The sequence below is a fragment of the Oncorhynchus mykiss genome, chromosome 4, assembly GCF_013265735.2.
Source record: "Oncorhynchus mykiss isolate Arlee chromosome 4, USDA_OmykA_1.1, whole genome shotgun sequence".
Taxonomy (NCBI): Eukaryota; Metazoa; Chordata; class Actinopteri; order Salmoniformes; family Salmonidae; genus Oncorhynchus; species Oncorhynchus mykiss.
This window is the reverse complement of record NC_048568.1, coordinates 33,551,247-33,576,784: the sequence shown is the minus strand read 5'-3', so window position 1 is coordinate 33,576,784 and position 25,538 is coordinate 33,551,247. Positions and strand designations below refer to the sequence as shown.

At 43.3% G+C, this 25,538-nt stretch overlaps 2 protein-coding genes across 4 annotated transcripts; both read left to right on the top strand.

Moving 5' to 3' along the window:
- The first annotated feature begins 513 nt into the window (after positions 1 to 513).
- Positions 514 to 10,222, top strand: LOC110522518 (BTB/POZ domain-containing protein 9). The gene is made up of 11 exons (XM_021600966.2): positions 514 to 705; positions 1,689 to 1,907; positions 2,101 to 2,464; positions 2,670 to 2,937; positions 4,313 to 4,532; positions 5,197 to 5,316; positions 5,407 to 5,516; positions 7,717 to 7,906; positions 8,033 to 8,140; positions 8,235 to 8,313; positions 8,417 to 10,222. Exons 2-11 carry the CDS (start codon positions 1,720 to 1,722, stop codon positions 8,597 to 8,599), a joined length of 1,830 nt encoding a protein of 609 aa, XP_021456641.2. The 5' UTR covers positions 514 to 705; positions 1,689 to 1,719; the 3' UTR covers positions 8,600 to 10,222.
- A 933-nt stretch (positions 10,223 to 11,155) lies between these two features.
- LOC110522517 (AN1-type zinc finger protein 3) lies at positions 11,156 to 24,659 on the top strand. 3 transcript variants are annotated; one of them, XM_021600964.2, is made up of 7 exons: positions 11,156 to 11,431; positions 11,527 to 11,885; positions 14,483 to 14,523; positions 16,732 to 16,938; positions 22,617 to 22,685; positions 22,766 to 22,942; positions 23,054 to 24,659. In XM_021600964.2, exons 2-7 carry the CDS (start codon positions 11,821 to 11,823, stop codon positions 23,206 to 23,208), a joined length of 714 nt encoding a protein of 237 aa, XP_021456639.1. In that variant the 5' UTR covers positions 11,156 to 11,431; positions 11,527 to 11,820; the 3' UTR covers positions 23,209 to 24,659. The 3 variants fall into 3 exon arrangements, with proteins under 3 accessions (XP_021456639.1, XP_021456640.1, XP_036832036.1); XM_021600965.2 differs by lacking the exon at positions 22,617 to 22,685; XM_036976141.1 differs by lacking the exon at positions 11,527 to 11,885 and having other exon boundaries at positions 11,164 to 11,431.
- Positions 24,660 to 25,538: the final 879 nt, after the last annotated feature.

Below are 25,538 nucleotides of genomic sequence, written 5' to 3'. Positions count from 1 at the left end.
CGCCTATGTAGATATTCCATTAAAAAAATCTGCTGTTTCCAGCGTCAATAGTCATCAACAACATTAACAATGTCTACACTGTATTTCTGATCAATTTGATGTTATTTTAATGGACAAATAATGTGCTTTTCTTTCAAAAACAAGGACATTTCTAAGTGACCCATAACTTTTGAACAGTAGTGTATAAATATTTATTGTTGTACTTTTAACCCCTTTTTCTCCCTAATTTCGTGATACCCAATTGGTAGTTACAGTTTTGTCCCATCGCTGGTCGAGAGCCATGCGTCCTCCAAAACATGACCCTGCCAAGCCGCACTGCTGTTCTTGTATAGAATTGCAGGAATTTGTTCTCGTGGTACACTTTTAAAACTATTGTATTGTTGGATTAAAATACATTTGAAAATTGTTGATCATTTTTGCAAGTGTCAGATTCACCACCTGCATGTACACGGCTTGTCCTATTCCTATACACAAGGGGCGCTGTTTTTTCTTTGAACATTACCGTTTTTCCCACCCAAACAACATCCGGGTTGTGACCCAATCCATTTGTGTTTGTGATGGTGGATTTTTTTCAGTCCGATTGCAAATTATTAATTTACCATTAATTCCCACGATTTTGATTGAATAAAGGGGAAAAGAACTTCAGGAAATAGTTATCGTGGAAGGGAGGACGAAAGGGGATAGCTAGCTACGCTTATTGTGCTGGTATGTCACACAGGTGAAAGTGAAACCCAAGCGTTTGTGTCTTTGACTGCGTCATACAGCTAATCTCACGGTTTTGATTGATTCGCTAGATTATTAGTGTAATCTATGTATGGTTATAAACCATGTGGTTCTAGCCCTGAATGCGTATTGGCTGAAAGCCGTAGTATATCAGACTTTATACAATTTATTTAACTAGGCAAGTCAGTTGTGAACAAATTATTATTTTCAATGACTGCCTAGGAACAGCAGGTTAACTACCTTGTTCAGGGGCAGAACGACGGATGTTTACCTTGTCAGCTCGGTGATTCGATCATGCAATCTTTCGGTTACTAGTCCAACGCTCTAACCTGCCGCCCCAATGGGTACCTATGAACAGAAAAAATACTACTTACTGGTATAATTAAGTTGGTAACCAGTTTATTAATAGCTATAAAGCATCCTCGGGGGTTTGTGATGGAAATATGGCCAATGTCCAACGGTAAGGCCTGTATCCAGGGAGGTGCGTCGTGGGTAAGAACAGCCCTTAGCCGTAGCATATAGGCCATATACCTTATTGCTTAATTATCTAACTACCTATTAAATGGACAATATCATTGTTGCATTACACAGTAGATAACGTTACACAGCTAGTTATGTCCAAGTTTAGCCACCTGCAGTTATGGAATGCTCACAAGTATGATTCAATTGGCTGATGACCCGATGGAATCATGTGATCCTTCCTTAACCCATAGAAAATCACAGGCCACCAGTTGACTACTTAAACATGGTGAAAGTCCTCAATGGTGCTGCCCGTGCTAAAACTGTCTTTTGGTCACCTGAGGCCTCATTCTCTATGGAAGGGTTTGAATTTGACAAATATAAACTATTGTTTGCGGTTTCCAAATTTTGGAGTAAACTGTTTCTGTTGCAAAATGTTTTGCAACAGAAGCGTAATGAATACACTCCAGGTTGTCAAACTATGTTTTCTTCTCTTCTTGTGTCAGATGTTAGTGAGACACCTCCAGTCAAATCACAATGAGTAACAACAGCCATCCTTTGCGTCCACTGGCCTCTGTGTCAGAGATTGACCACATCCACCTGCTGTCAGAGCAGCTGGGCGCCTTGGTTCCAGGTGAAGAGTACAGTGATGTCACCTTCGTTGTTGAGGAAAAACGCTTCCCCGCCCATAGGGTCATTTTAGCAGCACGATGTCACTACTTCAGGTACACCTGTTTGAATGCTTTTTTTCTTGTTCTTCTTTGCAATGCATGAGGTCTTTGGCTTCCCATGAAATGTCAGATGACTGGCTCTGTCGGACAGTTGGCGATTAAATATAACCTTAAAGTTATTTTAGGTAATAGTGTACAATGAAGACTAGGTAACAGTGTATGAAATGTCTAACAACCTTTTCCCCAGAGCTCTGCTGTATGGAGGGATGAAGGAGTCCCAGCCGCAGGCGGAGGTGACACTGGAGGAGACCCGAGCCGAGGCTTTCTCCATGCTCCTCCACTACCTTTACACGGGCCGGGCTAGCCTCAGCTCAGCCCGCGAGGAGGTGCTGCTGGACTTCCTGGGTCTGGCCCACCGCTACGGCCTCCAGCCACTAGAGGACTCCACCTCTGAGTTCCTGCGCACCATCCTGCACACGCACAACGTGTGTTTGGTGTTTGATGTGGCCAGCCTGTACTGTCTGGGTGTGCTCAGTGAAGCATGCTGCGCCTACATGGATCGGCATGCCCCGGAGGTCCTGGCCTCGGACAGCTTCCTCACGCTGTCCAAGGTGAGTAGGAAGGTTCACGTTCATTAAAATCTAATAGAAGAACATGGATCGAAACAGGAAGGGGACTACCTGGACTTGCTATAAAAAATCAGTTGCAAAATGTTTTCAAACGATTTTCATTGTGTGTGCCCCAATGAACAAAACCCAGATGACTGAATCAAAAGAAGTAGTCTTAACTGAATCTGCTTCTATCCTCTCTGTGCAGACTGCTCTGCTGACTGTGGTACGGAGGGACTCGTTTGCAGCGAGCGAGAAGGAGATCTTCCAGGCGCTGTGTCGCTGGTGCCGGCAGAACGGCGAGGGTGGCGCCACGCAGGAAGTGATGTCGGCCGTGCGGCTGCCGCTCATGAGTCTGATGGAGATGCTAAACGTGGTGCGTCCCTCGGGACTTCTCAGCCCAGACGACCTGCTGGACGCCATCAAGATGCGCTCAGAGAGCCGCGACATGGACCTCAACTACCGCGGCATCCTCAGTGGGTCTCAGTCTCTGCTGGTCCTGTTCTAGTAGTCAGCAACTAATAGTTTTGTGTGTGTGTGTGTGAGAGAGACACACAGTTGAAGTCGGAAGTTTAAATAGACTTAGGTTGGAGTCATTAAAACTAGTTTTTCAACCACTCCACAAATTTCTTGTTAACAAACTATAGTTTTTGCAAGTCGGTTAATTTATAATTCACTGTATCACAATTCCAGTGGGTCAGAAGTTTACATGCAGTAAGTTGACTGTACCTTTTAAACAGCTTCGAAAATTCCAGAAAATGATGTAATGACTTTTCTGATAGGCTAATTGACATAATTTGAGTCAATTGGGGGGGAACCTGTGGATGTATTTCAAGGCCTACCTTCAAACTCAGTGCCTCTTTGCTTGTCATCATGGGGAAATCAGCCAAAACCTCAGAAAAATAAACCTCCACAAGTCTGGTTCATCCTTGGTAGCAATTTCCAAATGCCTGAAGGTACCACGTTCATCTGTACAAACAATAGTACGCAAGTATAAACACCATGGGACCACGCAGCCGTCATACCGCTCAGGAAGGAGACTCGTTCTATCTCCTAGAGATGAATGTACTTTGGTGCGAAAAGTGCAAATCAATCCCAGAACAAGAGCAAAGGACCTTGTGAAGATGCTGGAGGAAACAGGTACAAAAGTATTTTTATCCACAGTAAAACGAGTCCTATATCGCCATAACCTGAAAGGCCACTCAGCAAGGAAGAAGCCACTGCTCCATAACCGCCATAAAATGCCAGACTACGGTTTTCAACTGCACATGGGGACAAAGATCGTACTTTTTGAAGAAATGTTCTCTGGTCTGATGAAACAAAAATAGAACTGTTTGGCCATAATGACCATCGTTATGTTTGGAGGAAAAAGGGGGAGGCTTGTAAGCCGAAGAACACCATCCCAACCGTGAAGCACAGGGGTGGCAGCATCATGTTGTTGGGGGGCTTTGCTGCAGGAGGGACTGGTGCACTTCACAAAATAGATGGCATCATGAGGATGGAAAATTATGTGGATATATTGAAGCAAAGTCTCAAGAAATCAGTCAGGAAGTTAAGGTTTGGTCACAAATGGGTCTTCCAAATGGACAATGACCCCAAGCATACTTCCAAAGTTGTGGTAAAATTACTTAAGGATGACAAAGTCAAGGTATCATCAAGCCCTGACCTCAATCCAATAGAGAATTTGTGGGCAGAACTGAAAAGGCGTGCGCAAGCAAGGAGGCCTACAACTCAGTTACACCAGCTCTTTCAGGAATTGTGAAAAACTGAGTTTAAATGTATTTGGCTAAGGTGTATGTAAACTTCTGACTTCAACTGTATGTATTCAATGTGATGCCTTTTGTGTTACAGTCCCAGAAGAGAATATTGCCACTATGAAGTACGGGGCCCAGGTGGTGAAGGGAGAGCTGAAGTCAGCGCTGCTGGACGGAGACACCCAGAACTACGACTTGGACCACGGCTTTTCAAGACACCCCATAGAGGAGGACGGCTGCGCTGGCCTCCAGATTAAGCTGGGCCAGGCCTACATCCTCAATCATATCCGCATCCTGCTCTGGGACAGAGACAGCCGGTGAGAGAGACATCCCGTGTGTTTTAGGGGATCCGTTTGAGCAAAGCACAATCTCTTATCTTTATGAAGGAAGTTATTTGGGATGCAAGGTGATTTACAGATCAGTGATTTTGATCAGTTTTACTGCCTTGTAATCAATCACGCACATTCCTTTCTCTCTGAAGGTTTCGCTCAACTGATGAGCAATGTTTTCATAGTGTTTTATATATTGAAGTAATGTTCATATCACATTACTGTCATAAAGATAGAGATACTCTTCAACATTGCTTTGGGGCAATTCCACGTTAACAGAGTGATGCTGTATGTCAAACAGAAAAAGTATGAAATGGAAAAGAGCATCTGCTAAATAACTAAAATGTCAAATATAAACAAAAACCAATGATTGCGAAGTTTAACAAATCATACAATACTTTGCATAATGACTACTTTTAATAATCTCCACAGAAAATTTTACAAAAACACATCGACTTGAAGAACAGTGCAGATGCAAAGTTTGGTAACGGAATGATGGTTTGTACTTTTTGTGCCGTCATTCTGTTACCAAACTTTGCATCTGCACTGTTTGGTGAAAAATCTGAGTCCTAGTATCACTCTGTTACTGTGGAATTGCCCTTTGGTCACTGCGATATGTATGGCCCATCACCCTCTCTCTGTATTTGAGCAGGTCTTATTCTTACTATATTGAAGTGTCCATGGATGAGCTGGATTGGATGCGTGTTGTAGACCATTCCAAGTATCTGTGTCGCTCTTGGCAGAACCTCTTCTTTACACCACGTGTGGCCAGGTAAATCTTTACCTATGGTTTTCTTATGGTTGGCACCAATTTTGACTTTTGGTTCCACAACATAGGCGTGATTGTGTCCTTGTGTCCCAGGTACGTGCGCATTGTAGGGACGCATAACACTGTCAACAAGGTCTTCCATCTAGTGAGTTTGGAGTGTATGTTCACACACCGCTCATTCACTCTGGAAAAAGGTCTTCTCGGTAAGGCAAGAATATCACCCAGTATACCAGTGTTATACAGTGCCTTCAGAAAGTATTCAGACCCCTTGACTTTTTGTACATTTTGTTACATTACAGGCTTATTCTAAAATTGATTAAATAAATAAAAATCCTCAAGCAATCTACACACAATACCCCATAATGACAAAGCAATAAAAGGCTTTTACTTTTTTTTTGTAAATTTAGAAATAAAAAACAGATCCCTTACTTAAGGATTCAGACCCTTTGCTATAAGACTCGAGATTGAGCTCAGGTGCATCTTGTTTCCATTGATCATCCTTGAGATGTTTCTTCAACTTGATTGGAGTCCACCTGTGGCAAATTAAATTGATTAAACATGATTTGGAAAGGCACACACCTGTATGTATAAGGTCCCACAGTTGACAGTGCATGTCAGAACAACAACCAAGCCATGAGGTCGAAGGAATTGTCCGTAGACTCCAAGACAGGATTGTCAAGGTATAGATCTGGGGAAGTGTACCAAAACATTTCTGCAGCATTGAAGGTCCCCAAGGACACAGTGCCCTCCATCATTCTTAAATGGAAAAAGTTTGGAACCACTAAGACTCTTCCTAGAGCTGGCCGTCCGGCCAAACTGAGCAGTCAGGGGAGAAGGGCCTTGGTCCGGGAGGTGACCAAGAACCCGATGGTCACTCTGACAGAGCTCGAGAGTTTCTCTGTGGAGATGGTATAACCTTCCAGAAGGATAACCATCTCTGCAGCACTCCACCAATCTGGCCTCTATGGTAGAGTGGCCAGATGGAAGCCACTCCTCAGTGAAAGGCACAAGACTGCACAAACCTGGCACCATCACTACGGTGAAGCATGGTGGTGGCAGCATCATGCTGTGGGGATGTTTTTCAGCGACATTGACTGGAAGACTAGTTAGGATTGAGGCAAAGATGAATGGAGCAAAGTAGAGCAAGATCCTTTATGAAAACCTGCTCAGGATGTCAGACTGGGGCGAAGGTTCACCTTCCAACAGGACAACAACCCTAAGTACACAGCCAAGACAACACAGGAGTGGCTTTGGGGACAGAGTCTAACACGGAACCCAAACCGGCTGCGCGCCTGCGCCATCGTGCGCTATCGTGCATAAATTTGTTTTATCCCCCTACACCAAACGCGATCGACACACAGGTTAAAATATCAAAACAAACTCTGAACCAATGACATTAATTTGGGGCCAGGTCGAAAAGCATTAAACATGTATGGATATTTAGCTAGCTAGTTTGCACTTGCTAGCTAAGGTTCATTTGTCCTATTTAGCTAGCTTGCTGTTGCTAGCTAATTTGTCCTGGGATATAAACATTGAGTTGTTATTTTACCTGAAATGCACAAGGACCTCTACTCCGACAATTAATCCACACATAAAACGGCCAACCGAATCGTTTCCAGTCATCTCTCCTCCTTCCAGGCTTTTTCATCTTTGAACTTATTTGGTGATCGGCATCTAAACTTTCATAGTATTACCACGACGACCGGGAAAACAGTTTGTCTTTCAATCACCCACGTGGGTATAACCAATGAGGAGATGGCACGTGGGTACCTGCTTCTATAAACCAATGAGGAGATGGGAGAGGCAGGACTTTAAGCGTGATCTGCGTCAGAAATAGAAAGGAGTTCTATTTTAGCCCTTGGCATCGCAGAAGCTCGTTGGCGCACACAATAATTGAATAACATGGATTTCTACATTTATTTTGCGATGCACGCGACGTGTCCGGTCTGGTCAGCATGTAAGAGGATTTGCAGAGAAGAATGGGAGAAACTCCCCAAATACAGGTGTGCAAAGCTTGTTGCGTCATACCCAAGAAGACTCGCGGGGGAGTCTCTGCCGGAGGTGCTTCAACAAAGTACTGAGTAAAGTGTCTGAATATTCATTTTTTTTATTTAAAAAAATAAATACATTTGCTGAAATTTCTAAATTTGTTTTTGCTTTGTCATTACAGGGTATTGTGTGTAGACTGGGGGGGACTAATGAATCCATTTTAGAATAAGAATAACGTAACCAAGTGTGAAAGTCAGGGGGTCTGAATACTGAATGAATGCACTGTATATGATTTAGAAAATACATTGATCAACATTTTAGACTACATTTATACATATTTAAATTGCTAATAAATATTTCAAAACTTCTCTCGCCCAATTCTCTCTTTCTCTCCCATCACTTTCATGTCTGCAGTCCCCAATGAGAACGTGGCTACCATCGCGGCCTGTTCCAGTGTCATCGAGGGGGTGAGTCGGAGCAGAAACGCCCTGCTCAACGGGGACACCCGCAACTACGACTGGGACTCTGGCTACACCTGTCACCAGCTGGGCTCTGGGGCCATCGTCATCCAACTGGCTCAGCCTTACTCTATAGGCTCCTTAAGGTGTGTGTGTGTGTGTGTGTACGTACACGTGTTTTTATTTGTGTGTGCGCTTTAACTGTTGCTGAGTTTTTGTATCTGTCTGCACAGTTGATACATTTTTTGTTTTGTTTTCTTCCATCTGGACAGACTACTGCTGTGGGACTGTGATGAGCGATCCTACAGTTACTACATTGAGGTCTCCACCAATCAGCAGGAGTGGACAAAGGTGGTGGACCGCACCAAGGTGCCATGTCGGTAAGACTCCCAGTCTCCCTTTCCCATACTCTTCAGATAATCTTTGTACAAATCAAATTTTGAGATCTTTTAAGTCTTGTTTTTCTTCCAATAGGTCGTGGCAGACACTCAAATTCGACAAGCAGTCTGCCTCTTTTATCCGCATCGTAGGAACTCACAACTCCGCAAACGAGGTGAGAGGATTGCGAATATGCCATTTTTTTTTATCTGCTGTCATTTTTGTGTTTATACCCTTTGTGTTTATAGCCTCATTCTCTGTTTGGCTTTGTTTTTCAGGTGTTCCATTGTGTCCACTTTGAGTGTCCTGCCCAGTCTGACGCGGAGGTGAAAGAGGGCAGTCCTGGGCAGGAGTCCAGTTCCACATCCCAGAACCCCAGACCTGTTCGGCCCTCCCGTACCCACAGCCTGCTCCCCTCCCTGCCCTCCTCATCCTCCACCTCCTCACAACCCCACCTCTGAGAGAAAAGGAGAAACCCTCAAGGCCACCATTTTGCACAACCTTTATCTATCACACAGGATGCACTGCTAAAATGCTGCTAAGCATACTATCCATTTTGATAAAAGATTGGCTTCTATTGCAATGATGAACATGTTTTTAGGGCGCTCATACAGTCCTCCCTGTCTGAAATTATAGGCAATGTTGGGGAAAAAAGGCTATGGAGTAAATTTGTCCATGCATTTTCCATGAAGATATTGGCTAAAATTTGCAGCCAGTTTAAGGGAACTCAATTAGAACCTTTCAAAGCCTATGGGCCAGGTGCTATCCAGACAGTGGAGGTGTAAGCAGTACTGCAGTACAGATTAACCAATGGAATACAGCAGTGATGTTGGAAATAATATCACATTAATGTTTTTCTTCTCATTTAAAAAAATGAACAATCACAATTGGAACAAGTTTTTACATTTGTCATAATTTCTATGCTTTTTAAGTAGTTTATTTGCACTTGTTGGTTAACTAGAATTATCATGTTTACCTATGGTTTTTATTTGCTGAATTCATTCGCTTCACCCCCCTTGGGCTAAAAGACTATTACTGTCTTGGCTTACAGTAGTATGGCTGAGCAGCACTTCAATGTCTTGGTTCAAATTGTTTGGTATATTCCTAAGCAATATTTATGGTTTATTTGCAGAGTCTAACTATATTTGTCACTTTATTGTTCCCCATATTTACTGTAAGAAAGTTGTCTAGGTCTACTAACACAGGAGAACTGTACAGTGCGGGTAATCGCTATTTCCATTAATGGATTTGTTTTTGTCATTTTATTATCCTGACCTTTTGATTAACATTTCAATTGCTGCTTGTGTTTACTGCTCACTTGTCAATGATTTTGTTTGTGTAGTTTTATTTTGGCTCAACGATTTATCAATGCTATGCTTCCTATCCTCCCTCACATTTTCCCTCTTTAGTTTCCTAGCTCTTAATATGGCTCTTTCCTCTTCCATCTCCTTTGCTATTTTTGTAGCTTTCATGTAAATTTGACCAATCTTTTTGATATTTTCACAATACTGCTATTGCACAATGGATGAACATTGACTTAAAGTAAATTACTGTTAGTAGAAAGCAGATTACCTTTCTCATATCTATATTTTCCGTTCTCGTTCCTGAATAGTTTTGATTGCATTTTGTTGTATTTTCTTAGAATAATAACGTCATTACTGTCGGTTGCTTGTGTGTTATTCTATATCACTGCCATTACCATAGTGGTATTTCTTTTCAAAAGAGGTCTCTTTTGTAGATGTTGATAGAAATTCAGCAGAAAGGTCTCAATGTTTCACTGTTCAAATAATGGTGATTGATTTGTAAAGTAAAAAAAGTTTGCACTACTGTAGTGGGCACCAAGAAATTTTTTTTTTCAAATATTGCGTATGGAAAAATGTATGGAAACGGCATTATGTCCTACGACTTATTTTGCAGTACTTAGCGTTAGCAACCCTCAAACTTGAAAGACCAAATGTTTTTAACATTGCTGATTAATACAGGTGTTGAATGCAGCCTTGGACATCCATCCTCATGACACCCTACCAGCAGGCAATCAAGCTTTTAAACAATGCTGTATTAAACTTGTCATCGTGACTCATGTATGTCTTTGTTTTTTGACATGTTTTACACGACACTAATATAATCAGAAAGCTGTCCAACTCTCTTAAGGGAGGAGTTAGACCAGTGTTTCTCAAACCTCTCCTCAGGGACCCCAAGAGGTTTCACAATTTAGTTGCAGACCTGAACTAGCTCATCTGATTGGCCTAGTCAAGAGCATGATGATTAGGTGGCAAATTGAATCAGTTGTGCTAGCTGTGGAATAGATCGAACGTATGGAAAGGCTGGGATCCCCAAGGAGAGGTTTGACAACCACTGCGTTAGACTACAACTGGGAGGGAATCAATTATTTATATCAGGGATGGGAAATTCCAGTTTTCTGGGACTTGATTGGTGTCACACATTTTCTCCAGCCTTATTGCTAACACACCTGATTAAACTAAGTATGTTCTAAACTGAAGACCATGATTAGTTGATTATTGGAGTCCGGTGTGTTACCTGGGAGTAAAAGTTTGTCGCCAATCAGGCCCAGAGGACTAGTTTCCCATCCCGTATTTATATATACACACACACGTCATTGGGGGGAATAGATTCCAACACTTTCTCTGAAGAATGCATTTCAAGCACTGCATTTACAACTTTCACAATATATTTTTTTATATACTTCGAATAATATGTGTTGTGTAATTACTACTCTGACGTGGAATTGATTTTGTGATCCTCCTGCTTCAAAGCTGATCGATGTTTTGGGTTGTCCCAAACAGACCAAGGGGGTTGGAACATATTAAATATCGCACTTCGTAATACTTATTGTTCAATTTAAACCGTGAAATAAATAAACTGTTTTATATTACGTGTGTTTAAAATGCATAAATGTAAATAGTTGCTTCTGTGTCGGCGAGCATACATTCGTTATCCCCCCCCCCCCATAATGACCATAATGCCTCTCGTCCCAGTTGGTTCCTATATAGTTCATTGCCCTCGTTACGCATGAATCTGAAACACTGGGGATTGTGTTCAAAGCACGCCATTTTGATTCTATTGATAGGGCACAGTGCACGTTTTATTCTAAATGTGAGCCATAATGAGGGTCAGGTACCCGTAGTTTCCTGATCTGATTACTTTGTACATGTCGGCCCGCTGTATAATACGTATCGTCTTTGAGGCCAGACTGCCCCCACAGGCAAGATAAATAGGGTGGTCCCACGGAGAGGGACACAGCACACGGTGTATTATAGTGGAATGATAACGAGGTAACTGTTTATACGCTGTGTCGAATACGTGTGATAATATTGAGATTGTTGGAAATATTTATTGTAATGTTGAATTTGTGTGGTTCATGTTACAGGTTGGATAAAGCACTGACACCCCCTCTGGCTATTCGTAGTAGCCGAGCGCCAGCTGATTACGTTGAGTCCGGTGTGGACACTTGAATGCTCAATTAATCCAAACTGAGCCCTTTATGACTATTCGGATCCCTGTGGCCGCTCGTGTCGGCAAAGCCATCCACCTTCTTTGTCCAAATTGACCGAGGACTATTTATAGAAGCGGATATCATATATTTGAGTTGGCTGAAGATCCTTGACAAAGACAAGGCCCCTGTCTCCTCCCCAGCCTTGCGTACCATCATTTTATTGAAGACATGGGGGATACTGGTAGTGAGCGCAGCAAACCTTTACCAACTCGGTGTCCCTGTGGATTTTGGGGGTAAGATCTCGTTATTTGTTGTGGAGATGGGTTAATGTGGGGATGGTAATTAATGTCGCCTAGACTAAATCCATTGTTGTTCTGTTGGGCAGATCGGGTGGGGGTTGGGGATAAGTTGATATCTGAGCTAGCTAAACAACTGATCTGAATGGTTTTATACATCTCCCCTCTGTCCGTGAGTGTAGTTCTATCAAAGCGTGAAATCTCCAGAGCAGGACTTTACAACTGTGGTTTTGAATGTTTTACGTTTTCTGGTTAGAATCTGACGTGGTCTAGGTTATTATTCGGTCTCGTTCGTTTAGCTATGTCTCCTTAAATGGAAATGTAGCCAGTCATATAGCTGTGATATCCTAACTGAAGATGAAACGTTGGACACTTTATCCAATGTTCTCCCGACTGTCATTACAGTGTAAACACAATCATCGAGTTACAGCACGTTCCTCCCTCACATTCCAGTCTCCTTTGTGAAATAGAGGGACCAAGCAAAGATTATAGGCAATGCTAGGAATAAAAAAAAAATAATTGTTGATTTGTTTGAACTGGGCAGTCAATCCTGTATGTGCAATGATGGGGAATTTTATTACCAAAACCCTGCCCATCTCTTTCGGCCCATGCACTCTACTAGTCACACTGATGCTCTTCAGGGCAGGTAGCCTAGTGGTCTGCTGTTTTTCAGCGGAAAAGGAAGCTAGGTTGAAAATGGTTGTATCCCTGAACCGGAACATCCGGTTGTTGGCAACTTTGCTTAGGCTACATGTGAGCAAACTGAATTACTCACATCTGTCAACGTCAGGTGACGCAATCGGCAGCCTGTTTACTGCTCCTGCAGTCCACACCCGGTTTGAGGTGTCTGAAGCTTGTCAGTTTTCCCCTCTGAAGGCCTCTCAGGCGTTATTTCCTTGTAGGCTTAACACACAAGGGAAGGGCTATCTCTTTTTAGAGTATGTCTGCTTACATCCAGAGCCATGAACACATCCTGTTCAGTTTGAGTATTGCTGTTGAGTATGCCTCATTAAACATTGGGAGGGGTGTCTATCTCAACACTGCAGGATATAGGCTTTGCATTTAGAAGTTGGCTAGTTTCAAGAAATCCGGGATGAATTTGCAGCGCCTTTCTGTTTTTGGTCAGTTCTTACCTGGTGCATAAAATTGTGACTGACTGAGTGCAAAGGACAGTCTTTGATAATGACAGGCCCATAGATTTCTATGGACACTGTCCATTGGACAGACCATTCTAGACTGATTATGTTTTCATCATGTTAGCTCAGCGGAAGCCCGTAGGAAGACGAGGCATTCGGTTATAATGCGTAAACTGAAAGTGGGTAGGCAGACAAGTCTTCAATGTAGTGAAAGGATTCAAGGATTAAGCTAGCATGGGGCTGGTCATAACTCACTTCTATGATGGAGGCTTTTCTAGGTATAGGCTTAGACACTGCCGCTGAATGACACGTGATGTACGTGGGGAAATTGCTGTTAAAGTCATGGTAGGATGAGTTCTAAATGTATCCTAAGTCAATTGGAACACTGCATTGGTCACGTTCCCTCCAAAGGGTACAATGGGCTGAATACCTTCCCAGCCTCTCCCATATTGACAGTGATCACAGAGCCCTAAACAGAAACGTCCCAGCATTGTGAGTGTCAGAGATGTCCAGAATGAGAACAACCATTAGCCAACCTCTGGAAACATGATGTCATTGAGGGAGGGATTCAAAGGAAAGCCTGAGAAAATGTTGCATGTTTAGTGGGAGATGTATTTTTTTGTTGGGTTGAACATGTTTTTGATATTACATGGAAGGGTTTGGTTTGTTTGCATGCATGTGTCATGGAGTTTAGTCTGCCATGTGTTGAGTTGGACTTATTCTACATGATTAGGATTGTGAGAGGAGAGAACCTGCCTGCTTTGATGTTTGGTTTTCTATATATGCCTAGATTTTGTCTAGCCTATTTCTGACCAAAACATCTTGTAATGTATACAGTATTGCAAAAATGTGATTGATCCACAACGATCTTGTGTAGTTGTTGGGCCTATCCATGTTGAGTTAACTAGCCTACTCCAGTCAATAATGACCCCTCACTGGCCAGGTTGGTCAGTTGTCCTAAAAGTCAAAGCCTGTCAGGATGGCCTCTCCACACATCTGCTTAGCCTGGACTGATTAGCTTCTTAACCAATGAGGGATAAGATCAAAGGGATGTTGGTCTACCTGTCACTCATTTGTTGCTGTAAAAAAGATCCACTGTATTTTGTGCTCCTTCCATTTTGAACGATTTGTGACGCCCTTTACATTCCCCTCCCCCATAGCCTTTGTTTGTTTCCCCCTTCTCTTCTTCCCTGCCATGACTTTCTGTCATCTGTCACCCCTGCCATCAGCTTATTTTCACTCACTCTGTAGCTATGGCAACCTCGTAGGTCTATAAGACTGTCTGGGTACAAAACATAGCTCATGTTTGAGTGTCCTGAGAGGAATTGAAATAGTCATGCATGTTTTTATGTTGTTTAGCTGCAAATAAGAGGGGCAGATTGCGTTGACAAATTGTTTAGTGGGCTTGGTACCATCTTTCTGTGACTGATTTTTTTTACAATTTTTATCTCTCCCCAGGTCCAGTAAAACCATGAACCTCTGCTCAAAATGTTTTGCTGGTAAGCCTTCCCATATGTGTGGACAATGGGTTTCTGTTATGTGGCAGAGCTCTGTGTGTACCTGAGACATCAGGAGGGGGTCTCTGCTGTTTCTAACACTTTCGATTAGCCAACTTAGTTCGTTAGACATATTTTGTAGAAGTAAAGTGTTTCCCCTTATGGTATAAAAATCCCTATGAAATATTCCATAGGCATGCTGTAAAAAAACATTAGGCTATTTTCAGAATCCAGAAAGGGCCAAAAACCTATTTCCAGATGGATTTCTTACTGGCATAATAGTGATCTCTCAAGAATGAGTAAGATGGGTGTCAGGGAAAATATTCACCCAGGTCTGATATCATGCCTGTATGTCAGGGTGTTGACTCCCAAGCCTGCTGTGGTAAATGATTGCAGCTCTAAAATTGAGATTTTGACTGAAGTTTTGTGACTGGCTTCGGTAGTCCTTTTTGGGAGGCGTGGAAGAGAGAAAGTATGCTGGAACTCTGGCAGTGTCCATGGAAACGAGTGAGCTCGGTGAAGACGGTACCTAAAGGGGCAGCATTGCTTAGAATATATTTGATACACAAGAGCACAGCAACAGCAGAAATGAGTTCTATGGAGGATTAAGATATGACCCAGCTGCTTTTTGAGCTTGTGCTGTTATGGTATGGGGAGTTGATGGATAGACTCTGGTAGCCTAAAACACGGTCATTCTGAGCCATTCCATCTGAGTTTATGATTGGTGTCTTGGGGGTGGTGATGCATGCCCCGACATGTATGTTTGTGTGCCAAATCAAATGTTTTGTCACGTGCTGAATACAACTGGTTTAGACCTTAATGTGAAATGCTTACTTACAAGCCTTTAACTAACAATGCAGTTCAAGAAATAAAGCTAAGAAAATATTTACTAAATAAACTAAAGTAAAACAATTTAATAAAATCTAGAAGTTAACACATTAACATTACTTAACAAATACGAGGCTATATACAATGGGTACAGGTTAGTCGAGGTAATTTGTCAAGTGACTGCATAGATAATAAACGAGTAGCTGTAGTGTATAAAACGAGGGGGTGGCCATTTTGATTAATTGATCAGCAGTCTTATGGCTTCGGGGTAGAAGCTGTCAAGGAGCCTTTTGGTCCTAGACTTGGCGTTCTGGTAGCGCTTGCTGTGCGGTAGCAGAGAGCAGTCTGACTTGGGTGACTGGACTCTTTGACAATTACTTTGGTCCTTCCTCTTACACCGCCTAGTATATATATCCTGGATGGCAGGAAGCTTGGTCCCAGTGATGTTCTGAGCTGTACGCACTACCCTCTGGAGCGCCTTACGGTCAGATGCCGAGCAGTTGCCATACCAGGCGGCGACGCAACCGGTCAGGATGCTCTTGATGGTGCAGCTGTAGAACTTTGAGGATTTGGGGACCCATGCCAAATCTTTTCAGTCTCCTGAGGGGGGGAAAGGTGGTGTTGTACCCTCTTCACGACAGTCTTGGTGTGTTTGGACCATGATAGTTTGTTGGTGATGTGGACACCAAGGAACTTTAAGCTCTCAAACCCGTTCCACTTAATCCCTGTCGATGTTAATGGGGGGCCTGTTCGGCCCTCCTTTTCCTATAGTCCATGATCATCTCCTTTGTCTTGCTCACATTGAGAGGTTGTTGTCCTGGCACCACACTGCCAGGTCTCTGACCTCCCTATAGGCTGTCTCATCGCTGTCAGTAATCAGGCTGATTACTGTAGTACAAACGGAGTTTGTCATCAGCAAACTTGATGGTGTTGGAGTTGTGCTTGGCCATGCAGTTGTGGGTGAACAGGGAGTACAAGAGGGGTCTAAGCACACACCCCTGAGTGGCCCCAGTATTGAGGATCAGCATGGCAGGTGTTGTTGCCTACCCTTACCCCCTGGGGGGCAGCCAACCAGGAAGTCCAGGATTCAGTTGCAGTGGGAGGTGTTTAGTCCCAGGGTCCTTAGCTTAGTGATGCGCTTCATGGGCACTATGGTGTTGAACGCTGAGCTGTAGTCAATGAACAGCATTCTCGCATAGGTGTTCCTTTTGTCCTGGTGGGAAAGGGAGGTGTGGAGTTTGATTGTGTCATCTGTATGCGAATTGGAGTGGGTCTAGGGTTTCCAGCATGATGGTGTTGATGTATTGAAGCAGCTGGTCTGTCAAGAGCTGACGTATGTGGTGCTTTGGGGCTCTAAAAAGCATTATATTTAATCTCTTTCAGATATCGAGAAGAAGCAGACAGATGAGGACTGTGCCCCAAAACCCAGCCCGAGCACTGGGAGTACCCAATCGGCTGTCTTCAATAGCGAGATGAGTAGTAGCAGCAGCAAAAGTAGCCAATCCCTATTGTCGTCGCCACTCACTAACTCCGAGCAGCCATCTGCATCAACCGAAGACCCTGTCCCCATGTTATCCAATACACAGGACGGTAAGATGAAGGGTCCACAACTTAGTTTTGAGATGTTGCACTTTCTGGAACCTTTGAATGAATTACTATAGCTGAGTTCATTTTCAGTCATTCAATCTGACCTGGGTTCAAATACTATTTATGGTATTTCAATACGTTCACATTTTGAAGGAAGTATTTTAATATTCTTTTTATTTGAAAATGCAAGTAGTTGAATATTTGGAAATTTATTAGGAAATACTTAAGTGTATTTTTAAATACTCAGATTTGAACCTAGGTCTGTTTGGTCCTAGGGATATTTGGAAACATTTATTTAGAGTTTTGAATAGTATTTTATATTAACTTATTTAAATACTTAAATTGAGGAGACAGACACACACACCCACCCTTCAAACCCCCTATGCCCTGTTTTAAATCTCTTTCAAAGTCACTGAGATCTCTTCTAGCCATGCTAGCCAAGATAATGGTCAACTGACCATTTTTATGCATGACACCACCCTGCATCCTACTGCTGGCTTGGGTGTTATGAGGTGGGTGTCAATGTAAACAGTGGCCATCTGGGTGGCCATTTGATTCATTGTTCAGCAGGCTTGTGGGTAGAAGTTGTTAAGGAGCCTTTTGGACCTAGACCTGGTTCTCCGGTACCACTTGTGGTGCAGTAGCAGAGAGAACAGTCTGACTTGGATGATTGGAGTCTTTGGCAATTACTTTGGGCCTTCCTCTGACACTGCCTAGTATATAGGTCCTAGATGGCAGGAAGCACAGTGATATACCTCTCCGTTTGTACTACCCTCTGTAGAGCTCTACGGTCGATGCCAAGCAGTTTCCCTCCTTTTCCTGTAGACCACGATTGGCTTCTTTGTCTTGTTCGCATTGAGGGAGAGGTTGTTGCCCTGGCACCACACTGCCAGGCCTCTGACCTCCCTATAGGCTCTTTTCGGTGATCAGGCCTACCACTGTTGGGTCGTCAGCAAACTTGATGATGGTGTTGAAGTTGTGCTGGGCCATGCAGTCGTGGGTGAATGGAGTACAGGAGGGGACTAAGCACGTACCCCTGAGGGGCCCCAGTGTTGAGGATCAGCGTGGCAGATGTGTTGTTGCCTACCCTTAACACCTAGGGGTGACCCGTCAGGAAGTCCAGGATCCAATGGCAGAGGGAGGTGTTTAGTCCCAGGGTCCTTAGCGTAGTGATTACCTTTGCGGGCACTATGGTGTTGAATGCCGAGCTGTAGTCAATGAATAGCATTCTCACATAGGTGTTCCTTTTGTCCAGGTGGGAAAGGGCAGTGTTGAGTGCGATTGAGATTGCGTGATCTGTTGGAGCGGTATGTGAATTGGAGTAGGTCTAGGATAGAGGTCAACGGATTATGTTTTTAACACCAATACCGATTTATTGGAGGACCAAAAATAGCTGATACCGATTTAATCGCCTTTTTTTAAATATTTTTTTGTAATGACAATTACATCAATACTCAATGAACACTTGTTTTTACTTAATATAATAGATAAATAAAATCATTTTGGTTTAAATAATGCAAAAACGGTGTTGAAGAAGAAAGTAAAAGTGCAATATGTACCCTGTAAAAAGCTATTGTTTAGGTTCCTTGCTCAGAACATGAGACCATATGAAAGCTGGTGGTTCCTTTTAACGTGAGTCTTCAATATTCCCAGGTAAGAAGTTTTAGGTTGTAGTTATTATAGGAATTACGACGCATAGACTATTTCTCTATACCATTTGTATTTCCTATACCTTTGACTATTGGATGTTCTAATAGGCACTTTAGTATTGCCAGCCTAATCTCGGGAGTTGATAGGCTTGAAGTCATAAACAGCGCTGTGCTTCAAGCATTACAAAGAGCTTCTGGCAAACGCAATGCTGTTTGAATGAATGCTTGCGAGCATGCTGATGCCTACCACCCCGCAGTCAGACTGCTCTATCAAATCAGACTTAATTATAATAAACACACGGAAATACGAGCCTTAGGTCATTAATATGGTCAAATCCAGAAACTATCATTTCGAAAACAAAACGTTGATTCTTTCAGTGAAATGCGTAACCATTCCGTATTTTATCAAATCTTGCTGTTACATTGCACAGCCTTCAATGTTATGTCATAATTATGTAAAATTCTGGCAAATTAATTACGGCCTTTGTAAGGAAGAAATGGTCTTCACACAGTTCGCAACGAGCCAGGTGGCCCAAACTGCTGCATATACCCTGACTCTGCGTGCAATGGACGCAAGAGAAATGACACAAATTCCCAAGTTAATATTGCCTGCTAACATGAATTTCTTTTAACTAAATATGCAAGTTAAAAAATATATATATTTGTGTATTGATTTTAAGGAAGGGATTGATGTTCATGGTTAGGTACATTGGTGCAACAATAGTGTTTTTTTCGGCAATGCGCTTTTGTTAAATCATCACCTGTTTGGCGAAGTAGGCTGATTCAATGATAAATTAACAGGCACTGCATTGATTATATGCAACGCAAGACAAGCTACTTAACCTAATATCAACCATGTGTAGTTAACTAGTGATTATGTGATTGTTTTTCATAAGATAAGTTTAATGCTAGCTAGCAACCTTTTCCTTTTCTCTTTAGTTCATTCTCTTGGTTGTTGGTGCTTTTTTTGGGGGGGGGGGGGGGGGGGGGGCTGTGGGAGGGACGTCAAATGGTTGAGTGACAGCTTTTGGGAGAGCAGGGAGGGAGATCTTGGAGGGTTCGGGTTCACATTTTTTGGCCTGGTGGTAGATTCGTCAACGTGCCCTTGAGCAGGGCATTGACTCTGGATGCTTCTGTGTGTCGCTTTGAATGGGAATCTGTTGGATGACTGGTATGATGTAGTTGTTGAGCGGCTTCAGTGCAAGTATATTGTATGTTTCGGATATACAAAAAAAACTATAAACCTACCGTGGCTCCTTGCTGCACTCATGTAACATGTGGTCAGCCTGCCACAGTCTTCTCGTGGATTGCAACATAATTGGCATCCAAAAATGCTGATTACCAATTGTTAAGAACTTGAAATCGGGCCTGATTTAATCCGTCAACCTCTAGTCTAGGGTTTCCGGGATGATGGTGTTGATATGAGCCATGACCAGCCTTTCAAAGCACTTCATGGCTACCGGACGTGGGTGCTACACGGCTGTAGTCATTTACGCAGGTTACTTTCACTTTCTTGGGCACAGGGACTATGGTGGTCTGTTTGAATCGTGTAGGTATTAGACTCGGTCAGGGAGAAGTTAAATGTCAGTGAAGACACTTGCCAGTTGGTCTACGCATGCATAGAGTACACGTCCTGGTAATCCATCTGGCCCCCGCGGCTTTGTGAATGCTGGCCTGTTTAAAGGTCTTGCTCTCATGGGCTAGGGAGAGCGTGATCAGTCATCCAGAACATCTCATGCTCTCATGCATGCTTCAGTGTTGCTTGCCTTGAAGCGAGCATAAAAGGAATTTAGCTCATCTGGTAGGCTCGTGTCACTGGGCAGCTCGCGGCTGGGTTTCACTTGGTAGTCCGTAATAGTTTGCTAGCCCTGCCACATCTGACGAGCCGGTGTAGTAGGATTCAATCTTAGTCCTGTATTGACACTGCCTGCTTGATGGTTCTTCTGAGGGCATAGCGGGATTTCTTTTAAGCATCCGGATTAGTGTCCCACTCCTTGAGAGTGGCAGCTCTAGTCTTTAGCTCATTGCAGATGTTGCTTGTAATCCATGACTTCTGGTTGGAATATGTACGTACTAGAGGTCGACCGATTTAATTGGGGCCGATTTCAAGTTTTCATAATCTGCATTTTTAGACACAGATTGTGGCTGATTAGATTGCACTCCACGAGGAGACTGCGTGGCAGGCTGACTACCTGTTATGCGAGTGCAGCAAGAAGCAAAAGGTAGGTAGCTAGCTAGGTTTAATGCTAGCTAGCTAGCTAGATATCTTATAAAAAAAACTATCAATCTTAACATAATCACCAGTTAACTACACATGGTTGATATGACTAGTTTATCTAGCTTGTCCTGTGTTGCATATAATCAATGTGGTGCCTGTTAATTTCTCATCGAATTACAGCCTACTTCGCCAAATGGGTGATGATTTTACAAGCACATTTGTGAAAAAAAGCACTGTCGTTGCACTGTGTACCTAACCATAAACATCAGTGCCTTTCTTTAAAATCAATACACAAGTATATATTTACCGCTAACATCAATGACAGGTGGTATACTCCTGAGTGGTGCAGCGGTCTAAGGCACTGCATCTCAGTGCTGGAGGCATTCACTACAGACCCTGGTTCAATTCCAGGCTTTATCGCAGCTGGCTGTGATTGGGAGTCCCATAGGGCAGCGCAGAATTGGCACAGTGTTAGGGTTTGATGGTGTAGGCTGTCATTGTAAATAAGAATTTGTTCTTAACTGACTTGCCTAGTTAAATAAAATGAATGCCATTGGATGAATCCCGGAACATGGCACCTATCGTAAGAGTGTTAACCCGGGTGTCCTGGCTAAATTCCCAATTTAGCCCTCATACCATCATGGCCACCTAATCATCCCCAGCTTCCAATTGACTCCTTTGCCCCCTCTCCCTGGTAGCTATTCCCCAGGTTATTGCTGTAAATGAAAATGTGTTCTGTCAACTTATCTGGTAAAATAAAAACAATTAAGAAATTAGCATCCCAAAATGAACTCAGTAACCACACGTGTGGAAGCACCTGCTTTCAATGTACACTTAGTGTACAAAACATTAGGAACACCCTCCTAATATTGAGTTTGCCCTCTGAACAACCTCAATTTGTTGGGCATGGACTACAAGGTGTCTAAAGAGTTCCACTGGGATGCTGGCCCATGTTGACTCCAATGCTTCCCACAGTTAAGTTCTCTGGATGTCCTTTAGGTGGTGGACCATTCTTGATACACACTGGAAACTGTTAAGGGTGGAAACCTCCACCCAGCAGCTTTGCAGTTCTTGACACAAATCAGTGCACCTGGCACCTACCATACCCAGTCCAAAGGCACTTAAACATTTTGTCTTGTCCGTTCACCCTCTGAATGGCACACAAACAATCCATGTCTCTGCTTAAAAATCTTTCTTTAACCGGTCTCCTCTCCTTCATCTACATTGCTTGACGTAGACTTAACATGTGACTTCAATAAGGGATCATAGCTTTCACCCGGTGTCTGTCATGGAAAGAGCCGGTGTTCTTAATGTTTTGTACACTCAGTGTGTATTTCATGATCTGTGTTGGCAGAGGTCTGTCAGGTTGGACTGACAGCTTACTTCTATTTCTGCCTCTGGAGGAGTGGTTCTGTGTGTGTCTTACTCTACTGGCAATGCATGCACTCAGCCTGGCCTAGATAGGACGCATAGTGGGGCAACATAGTTGTACTGACCATCTTAAGATCTGCTTGCTTCTCCCAGGATTTCATTTAAGGTTCCCAGTTTTAAACCAACTGCAGTATCTTGTGTTGTTGTATGTTGATATAAACAGAGACTTGGCATGTCAGGATTTTTATATGGATGTTGAAGTTACTTGAGCTTATCTTATTACATAACATTGCCACAAGGTCTTACATTCAAGATTGTTTTGTCTTCAAAGCTGTATCTAATTCCCTGCTTCTTGGTCTAGGTGACACATCTGGGCTCTTGATCAATGAGGAATGTTTCCTGTCTTACACTTTTTTTTTCCTTTTTTTTTTCTCTCTCCACAGAACTATTATCATGCACAGAAACAGCCCAAGGTACCCTCTGTACGCCCCAAAAACGTCCTTGCGAATCAGGTACAGCCTTGCTCCTGCTCCCTGTGTTTGTGCAAAACTGTACGTCGGACTCTGACACGTGTAACCTTCTGTTCTTTCAGCTTCAGGGCTGGAGAGCGAGGCGTCACCGGAGAAACGGGCACGGGGGGACTCTGAGGAGGGGGAGGCGGTTAGCGAGGAGCCTAGCCCAGGACCCAAGCAGAAAAACCGCCGGCGCTGCTATCGCTGCCAAACCAAACTGGAGCTGGTACAGCAGGAACTGGGCTCCTGTCGCTGCGGTAAGTACTGCATGGGAACGACAAACACATCTGCCCTTAGTTTTCATGTCTCCTAACTGCGACTTCAGTCATTTTAACATTGTTCTCCTTCTGTCTTTCTTCCTCTCTTAGGCTACGTGTTCTGCATGCTGCACCGTCTACCTGAGCAGCACGACTGCCTGTTCGACCACCTGGGGCGTGGGCGCGAGGAGGCCGTCCTCAAGATGGTGAAGCTGGACCGCAAGGTGGGCCGCTCATGCCAGCGCATTGGAGAAGAGTGCTCCTGAGTTGCTCCCATTGACCGCCCGTCTCCACACTAGGCACTTCAAGAGAGGGTGAAAGGAGGGAGTGGGGAGAAGGGAAAGTGAGCAGGGGTAGAAGGGAGAGCGAGCATGGTTGAAATAGACTCACAATTTGCCCCACCATTCTGGATCTGAGTATTGTTGATCCACTCCTGTTAGTCTTGACAGTTTGGACTCTGACTTGGACACTGTCACCACGGCAACCTCTGGAGCCACACTGTCACTATCGCATGTTCATTTTCACAGCCTTAACTCGCCCAGTCTTCAGATTCAACAAGGACCCTGTAAAGAAAGAACGGTCAGATTATTTATTTTAGCACACAGCAGCGCCACCATAGCGCACCACTCTTTTTCCCCTCTGCTTCACCGATCACAAAAGAAGACTGTCTGCAACAGTACTTCCTATATGAAACTGACCTCTCTCTCCTTACCGGCTCCTTAGTTGTCTTTGTCAGCAGGTTTTCACTATGTCAATGGTCACTAAGGAACGGAACATAGATCTGTCTGTCCCTAGACCACTCCTCAGGTTGTAGGAGGGTGGGATATCGACCTTTAACTCCCCCACCTTATTTTCTCTTTTCCTTGCCCAATGGCTCTGCATGGCATTGGATTGAATTGGCTTGTGTGTTGAGTGAGGACATTGTTCCCCAGGTCCTGGGTCAGTTGTTGTGGCCGTGTTTGTTCCTACGAGTCTCTGCCAGAGTGGTTTGAATCCAAACCAGACCACTAACCTTTGTACTGCAGCCAACCTCCTCCTCCGCTCCTCTGTTGGATCAGTCTGAACAAATGGACTGGAGACACACAAGCAGAAGCTCTTCTCTGCCTGCTGCCCTTTGAATGAGTGATGCTGTTCCTGCTCTTTGTTTTGTAATGCACTCTACTCCCTCTTCTGTACATACAAAATCCCTGACTCCTTGGACTATTGAACCATGGCTCTGTTCATATGGCCATAATAGAATACCACTTAGAATGCATGCCTGATACGTTGGTTCATTCTAAGTAGTATACTGCTAGTCTGTTCCATATTTTCTCCTACTACCCTAGTCACACTACTTGACTGTGCTGGTCCCAATGCTCATCTCATTCTTCACTCCATCCCCCTCTCCTCTGCTTCCTTCGACTCTCACTGGTCCCCTTCTGGTGCGAGGGATGATTTGAAGGATGGAGGGAGTGATGTGTAGTGGTCAACAACAAAAAAGGAGCGTACCGTTGTGGCTGGTTTTATTTTGATATTTTGCAATCTGTTCTCGCGAGTGCTAATGGAAGAAATTAATATCTTTCTGTATCTTAAAAGAAATTGTATTTAACCATATGGTTTTGATTTACTTACACACTAGCATAGCGCTGCATATTTAGTTAAATGTATAAAAAATAACTTTGTTTTCTCTTATTGTATTTGGCCTTTTTGCTGAGGATGATTAAACTGGATTAGAGGAGCGGGTCGTCTGTGTGATCTTTAAAGTTGATGTGTATAATGGGTGACTTTATAAGGAGTCCGTCAAACAACGATGTGCAAACCTTATTGTCAATGTCCGTAATGGGAAAAAAGCTCAAATTGACACTTTTTACATGCAACTTGTGTGAAAAGTAGGTATACTTTTGACTGACAAAGGAACAATAAATATCATAGGCTTGCGTCTATGCCCATACCCTTCCGATTTGTGTTGATAACTTAATCTAGCCCTTGTTTTGAGGATTGGCCAAAACCTTTCCCTGTATTAATGTCCTCTATTGCCCCACTTCTCTGCTCGCTGAACATCTCATTCCAAGATCATGGGCATTAGTTTCCCAATACATCTCAGGTGCCGAAACAGTGCCCAAACCCCATCTTGCTTAATGAAACACAGCAATTAAAATGTGATCCCTGTTCAAAATGAGATGCACATCAAATGAATTTAACTTAGGATTTGAATGTCAGTGTGATCTGTCACTATTTCAGTGTAAAGACTAAGAGTGTTACTCTGTACATAGTGCAAGTTATGTATTTCAACTGTATGCAAAAACACAGTAAATATTTTTCATATGTAAAGGAAGAAAAATAAGGCTATTTGCATGGAATAGATAAATAACCTGTCAAAACAGTCACAAATACTCCATTTCGAAAACAATGTAATTTCTGTTTTGGTCCGGCCACAGATAATCAACATCACAGCCGGTATTCTCCTTGGTCCGGGAGAGAATATCTTCTGGCAAGGACTCTGCTGGAATGTCACCACAGGCAGCTTCCATTGCCTAGAGAAGGGCCATATGTTCATGGGGTTTGCGATCATACCACCACCACCATGCTGAAAACGCAATGGGGTTGAGAAATTGAG

What these genes read in the sequence shown, in the direction of transcription:
- LOC110522517 (XM_021600964.2), top strand. Translation starts at nt 11,821, where the DNA reads ATGGGGGATACTGGTAGTGAGCGCAGCAAACCTTTACCAACTCGGTGT. An exon ending in TGTCCCTGTGGATTTTGGGG is followed by an intron (nt 11,886 to 14,482) that starts GTAAGATCTCGT and finishes ATCTCTCCCCAG; the next exon opens with GTCCAGTAAAACCATGAACC. An exon ending in AAAACGTCCTTGCGAATCAG is followed by an intron (nt 22,686 to 22,765) that starts GTACAGCCTTGC and finishes CTGTTCTTTCAG; the next exon opens with CTTCAGGGCTGGAGAGCGAG.
- LOC110522518 (XM_021600966.2), top strand. Translation starts at nt 1,720, where the DNA reads ATGAGTAACAACAGCCATCCTTTGCGTCCACTGGCCTCTGTGTCAGAG. An exon ending in CTCTGGGACAGAGACAGCCG is followed by an intron (nt 4,533 to 5,196) that starts GTGAGAGAGACA and finishes GTATTTGAGCAG; the next exon opens with GTCTTATTCTTACTATATTG. An exon ending in CGCACCAAGGTGCCATGTCG is followed by an intron (nt 8,141 to 8,234) that starts GTAAGACTCCCA and finishes TTCTTCCAATAG; the next exon opens with GTCGTGGCAGACACTCAAAT.